At 43.5% G+C, this 16,331-nt stretch overlaps 1 protein-coding gene across 7 annotated transcripts in view; it reads right to left on the reverse strand.

Moving 5' to 3' along the window:
* WWP1 (WW domain containing E3 ubiquitin protein ligase 1) overlaps window positions 1-16,331 on the reverse strand; it is a 99,823-nt gene that overhangs the window by 32,732 nt on the left and 50,760 nt on the right. For all 7 annotated transcript variants that reach the window (XM_059723914.1, XM_059723913.1, XM_059723912.1 and 4 more), the window contains 2 exons: window positions 15,549-15,721; window positions 10,392-10,734 (listed from right to left, as the gene is read on the reverse strand). In XM_059723914.1, coding sequence (XP_059579897.1) covers window positions 10,392-10,734; window positions 15,549-15,721 — 516 coding nt within the window. The remainder of the gene's footprint in view (window positions 1-10,391; window positions 10,735-15,548; window positions 15,722-16,331) is intronic.

The raw sequence follows: 16,331 nt of genomic DNA on the forward strand, positions 1-16,331 counted from the left end.
GTGCCCCCGTGATGAACTTATAGGCAGCCACAAGGTCGCCTCTCAACCTTCTCTTGCGGAGGCTGAAAAGGTCCAGGTTCTCTAGTTTCTCCTCGTAGGGCTTGGCCTGCAAGCCCTTAACCATATGAGTGGCCCTTCTCTGGACCCTCTCCAGGTTATCCGCATCCCTCTTGAAGTGCGGCGCCCAGAATTGCACGCAGTACTCCAACTGCGGTCTGACCAGCGCCTGATAGAGGGGAAGTATCACCTCCTTGGACCTATTCATCATGCATCTGCTGATGCACGATAAAGTGCCATTAGCTTTTCTGATGGCTTCGTCACACTGCCGACTCACGTTCATCTTGGAGTCCACTAGGACTCCAAGATCCCTTTCCACTTCCATGCCACCCAGCAGGTTATTTCCTAGGCAGTAGGTGTGCTGGACATTTTTCCTCCCTAGGTGCAGCACTTTGCATTTCTCCTTGTTGAATTGCATCCTGTTGTTTTCTGCCCACTTGTCCAACCTATCCAGGTCCGCTTGCAGCTGTTCCCTGCCCTCCGGCGTGTCCACTTCTCCCCACAGTTTTGTGTCATCCGCAAACTTGGACAGAGTACACTTCACTCCCTCGTCCAAGTCGCTGATGAAGACATTGAAGAGTATCGGTCCAAGGACTGAGCCCTGCGGGACCCCACTGCCCGCACCCTTCCAGGTCGAAACCGACCCATCCACCACGACTCTCTGGGTGCGACCCTCTAGCCAATTTGCCACCCACCGGACTGTGTAGTCATCCAAGTCACAGCCTCTTAACTTGTTCACCAGTATGGAGTGGGATACCGTATCGAAGGCCTTCCTGAACTCTAAGTATATGACATCCACCCCTACTCCTGTGTCCAGGCGTTTTGTAACCTGGTCATAAAAAGAGACTAGATTAGTCAGGCATGATCTGCCTGCTATGAAACCATGCTGGTTTCCCCTCAGCATAATTTGTCTTGCCGGGCTCTCGCAAATGGGAGCCTTGATAATTTTTTCAAAGAGACTTTGCCAAGGATGGAGGTGAGACTGACAGGTCTATAGTTGCCCAGGTCCTCCTTCCTCCCCTTCTTGAAAATGGGGACCACATTGGCCCTTTTCCAGTCCTCCGGGACTTGGCCCGTACGCCACGAGCGTTCAAATATTCCTGCCAGTGGCTCTGCAATGACATCGACCAGTGCCTTCAATACCCTCGGATGGAGCTCATCTGGACCTGCCGACTTAAAGGCATCCAGTTCCTCCAAGTGCTCTGCACCATCTCAGGGTCTATGCACGGTAGTCTGGCGCCTTGCTGCTGCCTCTCTACAATCCCAGTGAGAGACTTGTCTTGCCCCTCACTTAGGAACACTGAGGCAAAGAACTCGTTGAGGAGTTCAGCCTTGTCCCCCCTGTCCATCACCAATTGCTTCTGCCCATTTAGTAGGGGTCCTATTCCTCCCTGGGCCTTCCTTTTACTCCCTATAGATCTAAAAAAAAATTTTTTGTTATCCTTTACTTGGGATGCCATCCTCAGCTCCATGGTAGCTTTGGCCCGTCTAACTGCCTGCCTACAAGCACGAGCAGAGGAGGTATACTCCTCTTTGGTGATCTCTCCCTGTTTCCACTTTTTATGTGCCCCCCTTTTGGCCCGTAGGCTGACCTGGATTTCTCTGGTCAGCCAAGGAAGCCTCCTGGCCCCTTTCCCTCTTTTTCCTTGCATCGGGATCGTCTCTGCAGCTCATCCAGAGGGATTTTGGGTGGCAGGTCCCACCACTGCGCACACCCCAGGAGGGCAAGGAGGATGTGTGACTCTGGATCTGCGCACGGGGTAAGGGTGGGCTGCTGCTGTGGGCTGGGGCCAGAGCTGTGCCAGGCATTTCCCGGCAGGGTGCTGTGATCAGGGCAGGCGGCAGTGGCGCTAGGAGCAGGGGCTATGGCAAATTTTTTTTTTGGGGGGGGGGCCTACACCCCCCACAAGCCCTCCTCCCAGCACTCCAGCCCCCACAAACCCTCCTCTCAGCACAGCCTGGCCCAGCCCCCCGCCAGGAAGACCCCGGTGCAGCCCCAGCTCACAGTAGCAGCCTGCCCTTGCCCCACGCAAATCCAGGGTCACACCCCAACCCCCATGCCCTCTTGGGGTGCGCGCAGCAGCAGGTGCTGCTCCCCCCACTCCCCAGATGAGCCGTGGCTCAGTCATGTGCCCCAGCTGGGCAGTGCCTGCCCCTGCCCCAGCCCTACTCCCTCCCTCACCCTGGGGCCTCAATCTGCCCCCCCCCACCCTCTCCCCCAACACAACAGACTTACCAGCTAGATCTGGCTGTTCTCCACACTACCAGGCTGAGCACCTGGCCGCCTGCGGGCTGCACTTCGGCTGTACACATGCATGCAGCATTTATAAGCCATATTATCGGCCACATCAGACAAAAAAAGCTGATTGCCGATGCTCTCAATTTTCCTCATGTTGGTGCTGATCCAATATGGGACCGATGTATCAGTACACCTCTAAATATCTTGTCTGCCATTCAGGAGATTTGGTTTGGATTTTTCAATACGGTACACACTGCCCTATAAAATTTGATCTGCTGCACAAAAGGTTAAATCATGGACACAGCAAATTAATGTAAAGTAGCAGTGTCAAGAAGAGACAGACATCCAAGCACAGCTAGGGAACCTGGTAGATGAAACTGGAAGCCTGACAGACTGAAAAAAATATGCCAGTGCAATTTTAGGTAATGAAAGGAATTTTAAAGAACGTACTCGCGCTTTTCAGAGGGGAGAAAAACCCACAAGCTTTCTGTTAGAAACAAAACAATTGCCATAAAATTTCGCACTAGTAATCCCTTAAAACACATATTGGAATAATCTGCCCACAGAATATTTTTCTTCCTAATCCCCTAACCGTAGTTCCTTTACAGGAAGCAATCTAGTGACAGATGGTGAAAACAATTGTCAGCAAAGAAAATGAAGGAGTCAAACAGCCTAGAATAATGGGAGAACAAATTAGGGATTACTAAAAGTGAGCAAGAGAAAGGGACAAATATTTTGGCAGGTGTGCCACAAGTTAGCCCAGCACTCTCCCTGAGTGCCACTCTGATGCCCTTCCTCTGTCCAGCCTGGTGCTCTGCTTTCAACTCCCTACTGTATGCTAACTGCCTTATGAATGTGGTGGAGGGAGAGAACAGCGTATATGATATACCTTGATTTTAATAAGACTTCTGACACTGTCTTGTGTAACATGCTTATTAATGAACTAAGGAATTACAAATTAGATGAAAGTACTGTAACATGGATACATAACTAGCTGGATCCTTGTGCTCAGTGAGTAGCCATCAATGGCTCAATATCTAGTTGGGAGGAGGAAACAAGCAAGATTCCCAAGGGGTCTGCCCTCAGTCCAATACTGTTCAACATTTTCATTAATGAACTGGACAATGGGACTGAGTGCATGCTTAGTAAATCTGTGAATGATACCACGTTGGGTGGAGTTGCAAAGGTAATTCAGGTTGGAGATTAAGAGGAACTTTCTGACTGTTACAGTGTTTACACATTGGGGCAGACTACCCAGATAAGTTGTGAAAACTCCCATTTCTCTGGAAATTTTCAAGAGCAGTTTGGACAGACACACATTGCTGGGACAGTTTAGAGATTATCCTGCCTTTATCCTTGTGAGGTTCCTTCCAGACCACTTTCCTATGTTCCTTTTCAATTAGGAGTTAATTAGACAAGATTTTAAAAAAATACGAGAGCTCTACTCTCTAACTAAATAGTCACACTGTCCATATGCAATTTTTGGTGGTAAGGGTTTTCCATGATATCTTTACTGGACCAATTATATAGCTAAGAGAAATGGTGGGCAAGATTTTGAGCACAAAGGTCCCATCAGAAGGGTGCTTTTTACCTGTAAGTCTGTTCAGCATCTCTCCCAACTATATAGTCGGTCCACTAAAAGATAACACAAAAAAAACCTTTGCCTCTCATACATTTCCTGGACTATCAAGACTACAACAACACTTGAATCCTACTAAAATTTCTAGTCTTTTTTACAATTTTCTGAACTCTTGGCATTACTGCTATACAAAGCTAACAAGTTCCACATTCTTTTATATATTTTCCTGTGTTGTTTTTTCAATTTCCTTAGCAGCTCTCCCAAGCCTGAATTACATGGAAAGATGATACAAACATGGGAGAACAACAGAAAGAGAGCCCATCTATGTTGCCTATTTACAATTTTTCTATGCCTCTAATCTTATCTTCATCGTGTGTCCAACTTCCTTCTACAACATTAATTTGATAGGGAAATCAAAAGTGAATATGTACAGTAGTATTATCCATCTCATTCTTTATGCTTCTTAACATACTGTTAGTTTTCTGACTGCCGCTTCACATTTATTGATATTTTCATTAACATTTCAACAATGGCCAACTTTTTTTCCTAGCTTAATAAAAATTTGAGGAAAAGTGCATTGGTACTCAGTTGGCCTAATAAAAGATATCATATCTACTCAAAGAACCTTTCCTGCGTAGCTCAAATTATTCTTTGCAAATTTGTAAATTATTTTATTTGTCATGATATTGCCCTTTAACATATCTATGTTAGGTTCATATGGAGTTTCTCAGAGTTCAGTAATCTTGACTATTTGTATCACTGCAATGCCAGCAGTGAAAGAATAAAGTGCCAGTACCTATTCTCCAAGAGAACCTGACCAAGTTCGGGTCCTGGTAGGCAAGGACTCACAAGCCAACACAACATGGCCCAAGCCACCAATTAGAAAAGAGGTTCGGTACCTAATTACTCAGTACTATCATTGGATTATACTACCACCAGCTTGGAAAAATTCTTCTTGGACACCAAAATGCTTAGTTATATGCTCATTGTGAACACATCCACCTCCACAATGCTCCTACAAATGTGGACCAAGGATATTATATGAACTAAAATCACCTTAAAATCATCTTTTGGAAAATTACTTATCTCTCTAAATTGCATTTGTGTGTTATCTGGTCTTATTTATGAACCTGTAATACTTTGGAATTTTCAGACTAAGCCTTTTCCATTATGCTTGCTCCTTCTTAAAATCATTCCCTTTTATTGTTTAAAGTGTCCATAGCTGAAAAATGTAGCAAAAGTCATCAAAATTGTAAAATTTCAGGTTGAATTCTGCGAAGTGCCTTTGTAGTTCTATTAAATACCTGCAAGATATGAGAAACAACACTGTGGAAGATGCCTTAAGACAGGGGCGCGCAATTCTTTTGGGTGGAAGGCTGCTTAATGAGGTTTGGTGAGCTTTTGAGGGCCACATGGGTAGCTCCGCCCCTTGGCAGCTGCCCTGCCCCCTGTTCGCCATCTTGGGACCAGAAGTCCCACCCCCTAACCCCTGACCTTTGCCACCAGAAGTCCCTGCCCCCCCTCCCAAATACTCCTTTAGGAGGAGGGGTTGCCATCTTAGAACCAGAAAAAAACCAAATCATACACTAAAGTCAAACACCTACTATAACACTTTAATTTTATTACAACAAATATTTTTGTCATGATTTGTGTTTGCATAGTATATGTATGGGTGATTGCATAATAACTCAAAAATAAATTCTAAATCTTGTATAGTGTGTGTGTGTGTTGAGGGTATGTGGGGGGTTGCGGGGGCAGGGCGTGTGTGTGTGTGTGCGCATGGTGTTAGGGAGGGTGAAGGGGGTGTAAGGACCACCCCCACATTCCCCCCATGGCACAGCAGCAGGCAAGAATGCTGGGGCCCAGTGGCACATGACTCCAACTAGCGCTGCACGCTGTGGCAATGAGCATGGCCCCCACTGGGCCGTCTCTATTGCCAGTGCTCCCCGCTGCACACATGAAACCCATGCACTTGCGCCACACAAGAGGGAAGCCCCACGTGCTGAAGCCAGCTGCCTTCCCCACCCCCTACTGTGGAACCAGTGCAGCAAGAGGCAGGGAAGGCAGCTGGCTCCAGTGCATGGAGCTTCCCTCCCATGCCATGCGAGTGCAGGGGCTGCAAGTGCATGGCAGGGAGTGCAGGGCATAGAGATGGCCCAGTGGAGACTGTGCTCCTCGCCACAATATGCATGCTGGCTGGAACCACACACCACCAGGCACCAGCCTGGGCACAAGCACCCCCACCTGCTGCGTGTCATGGAGGGAGAGTTGGGGGGTGGGGATCCCACCCCCCCCCACACCCACATGCTGCCCACCCAAGCTCCGCGCTGCCGCTGCCCCCCTGGACTACAGCTCTGCCCCCACCCCCACTGTTTCTCTACCTACTGCCCAGAGGAAGCGGGACGTCGGGGAGGCCAAGCAGGTCCCCCTGGGGTGGCTGCAGCAGCCCCACCTGGAAGCTGTGTACTGGCTATGCCCTACTGCCCATGAGGGTGGGAGTGAGGTGCAATAGGTTATGTTGGGGGCATGTGTATACGTGGGTACCTCACTTCCACCCTCATGGGTGGAACAGCTGGGTAGGGTACAATTCATTGGTGGACTCTGCGGGCTGTATGAAAGTGCCTGGTGGGCCAGATGCGGCCTGTGGGCCATATTTTGCCCACCTCTGCCTTAAGGTATGATACAGTCCAAATCAAATAATATATATCTATATATAAAAAAAACTAAACAATTAAATTTTTGTAAGTACTCAGTTCTTTAAGTGTCAAGATCTCAGAACAGAGTGGAAAGCTTTAATATATAAGCTATAGTCTCAGAAGAAAACCAAAATGAATGCACTGAGGCATTGACGAGATAAGAACATGAAAGTAACATAAAATGTATTTTTTTTTAAACAGCCAAAGTGTATGGTCATACATACATCTAGGAACAAAGAATGCAGGCTATATGTAAAAATAGAGTCCTAAAAGCAGTGATTCAGACTCTGAAAAATAATTGAGGGATTGTAGCAGAAAGCAGCTATATCAGCTCCCAGAGTGATGCTGCAGCAAAATGATCTAACGAAGGACTGTCCAACTGGCAGCCTGCGGGCCACACGCAGCCTCTGAGGGCTTAACTTGCAGCCCCCTGGCCTCCCAGCTTGGAGCTTCTATTTTCACTGCTCTAGTGGCTGTTGCAGCTGGATTATCCAGGCTCTCGCTCCCTCCTCCTGCTCCGACTAGTTGCCCCTGTCTCTGACACCAGGCCAGTCAGCAGGGCTGAGAATCCCACATGGTACAGTAAGGCGGGGGGAGACGGGGGCGAGGGGAGGGAAGCCCATCACACAGTGCAGTGCAGTGCAGTGCAGTAGTGGGGCAGGTCATATAGTACAAAATGCCGAGTGCAGGGACAACAACACAGTGTGAGAGAGGCACCTGCCACATGGCATTAGGCCTATGGTGGGGGAGGCAGATATGTGGCCCACCACATGTGGCTGTGGTGGGGTAACAAGGCCCCCAGCCACTCTGAAGTTGGATAGCCCAGATCTACTATGATTTTTGAATGTATAAAATAAGAGACTAGTGAAGAGGAATAGAGAAGCAATTTTACTTCTGCTTATGGCACTGGTCAGGCTGATATTAGAATATCTTGCAGAGGTCTAGTTTCTACATTTTCAAAAGGATTCCAAGATATGTAATAGTGTGCTGAAAATGATACACAGGTTGGAAAAAAGTACATTATAGCAGAAGACTTAAAGGGCTTACTCAGTTCAGCATAAGAAAAAGACTGAAAAGTGACTTGATTACAGTCTACATACCTTTACAAAAAGATTACAGTGAGTTACAAAAGGCTCTTTAGCCTAGTGGAGAAAAGCATACATAGTGACTGGAAGCTGAAAGCCAGAATATTCCAACTAAAAATAAACATGATTTTTTATTTTTTTATTTTTAAATAGCAAGGGCAATTAATCATTGCAACAGGAAGTGGTGAATTTCATGTCTGCAAATCAGAACTGCACACCTATGTGTGTTACCTAAATAAAACGTTCAATATAAAGATAACTGAATGAAATTTAATTGCCTGTGCTATACCACAATCAGACAATAGATAATATAATGGCCCTGCCTGGTCTTGATGTTTACAGATGGGATTTTCAGCTTTCAGGCAGTTGTAATCTGGCTTTAAACCACTACAAAGCCATTACAGAAATTATTTTGGAGCAGTGGCTACAGTTGGTCCCCACTCCACTGAGCACAAAGCTTTGAGGTCAATGAATCTGAAATACACTTAAGTCCTCATGCTTTCATAGAGAAAAGAGAATTATTTGGACTGCTAGAATAGTAAGAGTGCTCAGTGTCCTGGTCAATCTCCCTAAAATCAAATCTCCATCAGAAATATAATATTATTTGTATTGAACTAAGATAAAGAAGTCTATTACACATTTTATTTATTCCTATAATATACCTTGCATCCATTTATACTTTTCTTCCCAGAAAATGTCTTTAAAAACCTTTATAAACTCATGCAGAAACTATGCAAGGATTTCTTCATTCTTTAAAATATAATCACTTTTGGGATAAAACACTGTTCAGCACCATACACAACAATTAAGCAGAGAACATGAACTCAAATAAACAAGCTGAAAGTAAACATCCAAGTTAGAACTTTTACACTTTTAAATATTATGCTATAATAATAGCTTTCCATCTTTCCCATGCCATAAATGGATATTACAACAGAAAAGACTGCCAACTCACCCACAGTTTTTTGGGGTCCCCTTCCAAATTTGGTATACAAGAAGGAAAGATGGCTCCAAGCCCAGGAATCTGCTTGCAATATCTAAACGTTCTGTTCATATTCTTTAAGAACACTTGTTGTCAAAATCTTAGTCTTATATTTCACCCAAAGGATAGCACCTGCAGCACTTAAGTGCTCTGAGGGTTTACCACAGCCTCATGAAAGTGGGATTTCTGAATCAACAGCTTCATTTCCTGCAGCATCTAGCACATAGTCTTTTACCCAAGTACTGACCTGTCAACCCTACTTCAGCTGGAAGTACTGATAAATTGTTGTAGCCTTGCAGGTGAAGTAAATAACTTTAAAATTATACTACAATTTTGAAGATGATTAGGGAAATGCAAGGAAACTTGTATTTAAACTGGCACTAACTCCATGCTATTACCTGTTCCCTCTGTTTGTTTACTCACACACAGCATAGCACACAAGAAAATAAGATCCAAAGAAAAGAAATTCTAAGGCTTAAAAACATTACTAGGCTGGATTCTCCTTTCAGTCAAGGATTATTCATCTCAAAAGGAAGAATACAGAAGAACAAGGAAAATACATTGGGAAATACTTACAGATATAGTAAGAGAAAAAGCTAAAAACTGACTGCTATTGTCCTTCACAAGTAATATGCCCAGAAACAGGTTTTCTTCCCCCAAAGGAAAGTGTTTATTAGCTTCCTTGAGTAGTAAAAACATGGATTCTTACCTATAAAGAGCTCTCATTCTCAGGGCTGCTTTTTAACCAGAGAGAAATAAAGAGTCAGCTAATTATGAGCACTAACAGCTTTGGTCCTAAAAGAAAACATTTTCACTATTCTAGAGTCCTATTTAGGCAAGCCTAAAGAAAAAAAAAATCAAGCAGGAATTAAAAAATTTAAGTGTACTGCATGCGTCTCTACCACCCCTTGTTTCAGAGGTATGTTTTTTATGAAAATCAGCCATATTGCTAAGATGTTGCCTTAGAAAAGAATCCAATGGGTTGCTAAAGAAAGTATTTTCTTATTGAGTATCAATTTCTCTGTGGATAGAAAAAAATGACTTGTATACATTTTTTTGTTTCTAGAAGAAGTCATTGCAAGCAAAATCACTTTTTCTACTCACGGAGCCACAGGTTTCTAAAACACTTAAAAATTTTAGTCAATATATTAGTATATTCTTAAAAATGTCCTGCAGTTTTGATAAGCAAATCTCAATTCTGTCAGTTAACAGAAGTTCAGCATTAACACAGTAGCTTCAAGAACACTGCATAACACAGAAGATTTACATTTTCTCTCCTTTACATATACTTTTATCCAGAAATTTGTTAGGTACATCACTTCTGCTGTCCCTATATCTGCCTATGAGTATTTTCAGCATATTTTTCTACACGTTCTCTTCACTTTTTTTGAATCCTAAAATAGGGCTAACAAAAAAACCCCAGAAAAGAATGAGGATCACTACACTGCTTCTAGATACAGAATGAGTGTAAATACATCAAATGAACACTTCTTTTGTCTAGAAGTGCCCCCACAAGCTGCTTAGAACATATTACTGTGTCAGTAAACAAGAAACTAGTTATTAGTGTCTGGTACCAAAAGCTACTGGCCAGTTAGCATAGTGCAAAACTATTTTAGATCAAATAACCATGTCTCAGCCAATGGGATTCCATTTGGCAATCCAAGTCTGTAATAACATCTCCATGTCTATATATAATCATATTCAGGTCTGATTCTATTAGATCATATTATTAATTAAAACCAAGCCCACATACCCTGGTGGCAAAGGTTCAGTACTGGCATTACCAGGCTGTTGTCTTACAGATTCGACAGATGCACCTGAAGAGGACTCCCTTGGTTTTGCAGCTTCTGTAGCTGTACTGCTTCTGGCAGTTGAGGATTCAGAGTCTGTGGCAGTTACAGTTTCAAGTCCAACAGAGACAATGGAGATTGTCGTAGACATGTTGTTTTCTGAATAACTAGTTGCCTCTGTTGTTGATAAAGTTTCTGGAGTAGTGTTAGTGCAATCTGTTGATGTAGAGGCTTCTACAGAACCTGTAAAAGCCTCAGAGGCAGAAGAATCATCAGCTTCTGGTACAGACAAGGACTCACCATTAACTGGGAATGAGAAAGAAAGAACATTTTATATTCAAGATAGCAGTTTGAAGCATCTTTTAAATGACAAACATATGAAATGAACTGAATTCCAGAAAGAAATAGTTCTGAAAGTTACACCCTCTCGTCTAAGAAGCTATATTTCATGCTGAGGAAGACTCATGTAAAATGACACGAGGCAGTTTCTACAGTTAAAACTGTACTTTAACTACATAAATTATAGGCCATTAGCTAGTAACAAATCCATTTTGATCATCAGATAATTTAAATTACACATACAAATTGTGCTTTCTTTATTAGTGAGGTCTGAAAAAGTTATATTTCAGTTTCACGGGTTTTTGTTTAATGTAATATTAGGATGTAGTCTGCAAACAAGCAGAAGATGGCACCTTGCTTCCAGTCTCCAAACTAAAGTACACAGCATTTGTTCTTTAAAATTCCAAGTGGCATTGATTTCAAAAGAGATCAGCATGATATGGCAAGGTAATTTCAAATAAAGAATAACAGATGGCTGAAAATAAAAGGTGCAGTTCTTAGCAACCTTTATCTCCACTTTGACCCCTTTCAGGCCTCATTCTATAGGCTTTGTGGCATATATATGTGTTTATACATATTTATAAAAGAGGCAATTAAACAAATATCATCTATTTAAAACTTTCAGAAAATAGCAAACATACTGGATCAAGTATAGAGCAACAACAAGCCCTTTAAAATATATAATAGTTAACTAACACCTTAGTTTAATAAATGTACTTTGAAAATGCTGTTAGAACTATAACGCATATACCTATATATCTTTATGTAGAAACTACATTAACACATCATCCCAATTAAGAAGCATAACCTAGTAAAAATGTTAAGAATTGTGTTCTTATGCAAACTGATTAGTATTGTGGAGTATATTTTAAAAAAAGGTGAAGTCTTACTACTGCAGTAGAATGAATTCCATAATTTTTTACTTCTTAACTTACATGGTATTTTTTTTTGTACTTACTAAAGAAAAGCAATGACACAAGATAAAAGAAAATCATTTAGTTCAGGGGAAGCAAGCTGCCAGGCACAAGCAGACTTTGTAAAGCTCCTAAATTGAAAAGTTGTTTTCAAAACTACCCTCATATCAAACAAGAAACCAGTAGACAAAATCTTAAAAGGAATATCTCCTTTTGTCAGAATTTACCTTAGTTCTGTACATCTGTTTGTTTTTAATGTATCAGCCAAAATTTACTCCCTAGCCCAACCCCCAATAACAGTAAAAATATAGGCCAGAAAAATGGAAAAGAGCAGAATTATTTAACAAGTATTATCCTTGATGCATAAGCATTTCATAAGGAGAAAAAGATATCATCCATGAGTTAATCTGTAAAAGGAGTCGTTGCTGGTCCACATATAAAACATAAACAAGAATGGTATGGGTTGTTTTAGGAACACCTTGCTATCACCTCTTTTAGCGCACAAGAAATAGCATGTTTTGCACAGCCACGATTTACTCTCATTCAAGAAGATAAAGAAGGGGCTACAACCTTTCCAATACAGGCAACCCCCGTTTAACGTTGTTTCGCTTACTGCAGTTTTGCTATAGCACTCATTAAAAATATCTACCTGGTTTCACTTAGTGGTTTCATTATAATGCTCAGCACGGGAGATAGGGAGAAACAGTGGCGACACTGGAGGTGTTAGCAGCAGAGTGATGCAGTGAGTGGCAGCCGGTGGGGCCCAGGGTGGGGTGGCAGGAGCCCATGGTCCACCCCAGCACATGGTACTGGAGTGGGTGGGGAGAAGCAGTGGTGAGAAGGGGCAGGCAGGGGGGCCAGGCAGCGTAAGCATGGCTGGTGGGGCCCAGGGTGGGGTGGCAGAAGCCTGGGGTCCACTCTGGCATGTGGTGCTGGAGCAGCCGGTGGACAGGAAAGAGTGGCAGTAGCGGCGAGGGGCGTGAGCGTGCGGCCTGGGCTGGCGCCCAAAACCAGAGCTGGCAGGGCAGCAGGAGTGGGGAGCCCGAGGCCAGGGCTGGCAGGAGTGCGGGGCCTGGGCTGGTGTGAGCCAGTGCTCAAGGACACGTGTGCAGTGTCCCCCGCCCCAGCCCACTGTGGAGCCAAACCCGCGGAGCACCCCCAGTCCCTGGGCTGCAACCCGTGACCCGCTCTGGTCACGCACCCACCAGCTGGACCCCTGCTGCTTGCCATTAATCCCTGCCTTCTCGCTGTTAATCCCTGGGCGGGCAAGTCCCTGACTCAGGCCCCACAGGAGGGATGGCTGGGGCCACACAGATGCAATGGTGGCCAGTGAGTGCAGGCTGGTAGGGACCATCGCGGTGGCAGAACAATGAAGCCAGGAGGAGCCGATACCTTCCCTGGTGGAGCCTGCGCAGTGCCTTGCCAGGAGCGGCAGGAGCAGAGGAACCAATTATATTTATTTACATTAAACCCTATGGGAAAATTTCACTTAATGCAGTTTTGCTTAGCACTCAGTTTTTCCAGAACCAATTAAGAGCGCTAAGCAGGGGCTGCCTGTACTCCAAATACAGTGTTTCCCAAAATTCTGATACCTAGAGCACACTTTTTTCTGGATTCAAATTGGTGGCACACTTCACTCTTACATGCACAAGAAGGAGTGGGGAAAAGCAGTGGTAGCAGTGCAAATGCAGTTTGCAGATGTCCGATCCTGGCGCACCTCCCCAAAGCTGTGCCTGCATGGCAGCCAAGGAGCAGGGGGCTGGGAGAAGTGACAGCAGGGAAGGTGTGGGGAAAGCCATCCTTGGGGAGGCAGTTTCAGGCTGAACTGGGGCAGCAGCCTCTTCAACAGGGTGCATGGAGTCACTCTGCTACATGAACAAGGAAAGGTGTTGTAAACAAACTTTATGCTGCCCAGGAAAGCCATGCAGCAGACCCAGCTGGGACAGTGAGGGAGGTGCAGGGACACTCGTTGGCAAAGTCTCCTCAGAGCTCAGTGTGGCAGAGGCAGGGGCTGGATGAAAGGGCTCCTAACTACCCATGATCAGCTGGACCTGGAAATGGAGGGGAGGAAACGGACCCACACCTACCCTGCCCAGCAGGTGGAGAGGCATGAGTACAGAGTGCAGTAGAGTGAAGCGCTCAATGCCTAGGTATGCAGTATAGCTGTCCCCAGATTGCAGGCAGGGCTCAGCAGCAGAAGTTTGCAGATATCTAGCCTCAGTGCTACCACTGCTTCTCCTGGCCCCCTGCTTCCAACCACTGATGAACTGCGCTGGGACGAGACATCTGTAAACTGCCAGTGCCATGCCCTGCCTGCACCCTGGGAACACAGTTGCACTACACCCTGCTGCATCCTGCTCTGCACACATTGGCCCAGCTTAAAATACCACACACACACACACTTTTTTGCAGCACACCTCTCAGCACAAAATCACTGCCCTAACAGCACACCTACATTGGCACAAAGGGGCTTTTATACTGTATAGGGTACGGGGCACAGAATATTTACTTTCTGGAGCAATAGGGGGCTGCAAAGGAGACTGACTGTGTATGTGAGAATCTCCCTTTTAAAGCTGGGCCAAGAGCAGCACTACTCACACTTGCTAGGGTGTGCCAGGGGTGCATTTGATGTTTTGGACATAAAACACAGCCTCCATCAGCATAATATTTTCTCCTTCTGCACTGGGTCAGTAGACACCATTCTGCATCACCATTTCCTGCAACAACTAAGTCTTCTTTGGAGGCTTCAAATAAGAAATGGCTTACTGTGACTTCTTTTAATTATAATAGTGCCAAGAAGCAAATGAAGTTATATACAATTTATACAACTTAAAAAGATACAAATCTTTTAAACTGACTTTCTGATCTGTTCCAGAGATCTATCTATTCATCTCCTCCTCCTACTCTAGTTCTTTTGAAAAAATGAGGGTTTTTCTGTTCTTAGAAAATATACTTTTCTTCAATGTTTTTCAGCTATATTAAACCGTATAACAATCAACAGTACAAGATTTCTAGATAGAAGTGAAGTTTTTAAAGGGGCTTCATCATTTTTAAATGGCTGATTTCTTAAAATGAAAACAGGCTAAAAAGTTCTGCAACACATTTCAGCCTATAGCACATACCATACTGTTCAGGGTAAAAGATGCATCCCAGAAGAAAATAAAACTTTTTCTACAAAAAGTTAACATAAATCTGATTTAAACATTCGTGATATTTTATTACAATGATTTCAATTATTTTTCTTACATAACTTCGATTTATAGATGTGTCTTAATTTTAGGCTTCCCTTCAAAAAAAAAGGGAGGGAAAAGAAAGGAAAATGGATCTTACACATGGGAAGAAAAAGAAGTTAACTGACCCCAACAGATCTATATAATGGCAAAAACCCCTACAGCTGACAAGAAATTAAGTTAGAGAAATTAAGATCTCAAACATATGCTTCTTTTATCATTACTTTTTCCCCTGTACTTTCTAACATAGAGCTGAAAGAGCTCTTCCATTTCTTTGCATTCAGGAAATCTACTTACTGTTTTTCAATCCCACAAGAAAAACCTTTATGAAATGAGCCAGTAAAGGAAGTCCGTCTATCCTCTAGACAATCACTGTTACAATTCAGTGATCTGTTTCAGAAACAGAGGCTTTATATTTTCTTATTAAGTATATGTTAGATAAAGAAAACAAGTAAACTGATGAGCTTCAAACAGATGTGCTCCTCATAATGCAAAGGAGTGGAGAAATGTTATGATATACATTACAGAACTTGAAATGTGTAGAAAAAGGCAGATAGCAGTTCCTGATAGTTTACTTAATTTTAACAAGATTAGAAAAGTCCACTCAAACAATGTTTGATAACACTTCCATTCTTACCAGTATTGTTGGTAGGCTGGGTTGTAAGTGGTTTTGGTGTAGTTTTGGGTCTGGCAACATGAGAAGGAGATAATGTGCTGTCTCCATTAACAGTATGCATACAGAATGCATTCTCTACTACAGAGTTTGAAGATGTTTGATTGTCTGTCTCGTTAGTAACATCACAGGTAGATCTTAATAAAAAAGTATATAGATTAACTCATATCATACATTAAGCATAGCTATATAACTAGAACAAAATCCCTGCACAGAAGTGTCTTAAAGGACCCAATAAACACACAAAAATAATTTCAGAGCAACGGGCTTTAACATTATTCTGTTATTAGATTTAGACAAGAGTTCATACAGGCAAAACTAAACTAATTACTTGTTTTTTGTAATTTGAATCCTGATGTTTATCATAATATAAATTATGAAATCCATATCCACTTATAGTTTTCCCGAAGTGACATTACAACTGAATGGTGCAAGCTGGTTTGTCTGTCATAGTCTACCAAAACTACCTTAGCTCCTGCTTTGGGGAGAACAGCTAGGAGTTACAAAGCCACACACGGCAAAAATGCAGTAGTTGCTGAATAGGCCAGTAGCAGTAAAGCTGGGTGGAGCATTGAACTCATTGTTTCATAGTTGTTAGGGGCTGGAAGGGACCTTACAGATCATCAGGTTCAGCCCCCCCTGCACTTGGGCAGGAAAAACTGCTGGGATCACATGACCCCAGCAAGATGGGCGTCAAGATGCTTTCTGAAGATCGCCAGGGTGGATGACTATATCACCGCTGGGGGG

This window comes from Alligator mississippiensis, chromosome 3 (assembly GCF_030867095.1).
Source record: "Alligator mississippiensis isolate rAllMis1 chromosome 3, rAllMis1, whole genome shotgun sequence".
Lineage (NCBI taxonomy): Eukaryota > Metazoa > Chordata > Crocodylia > Alligatoridae > Alligator > Alligator mississippiensis.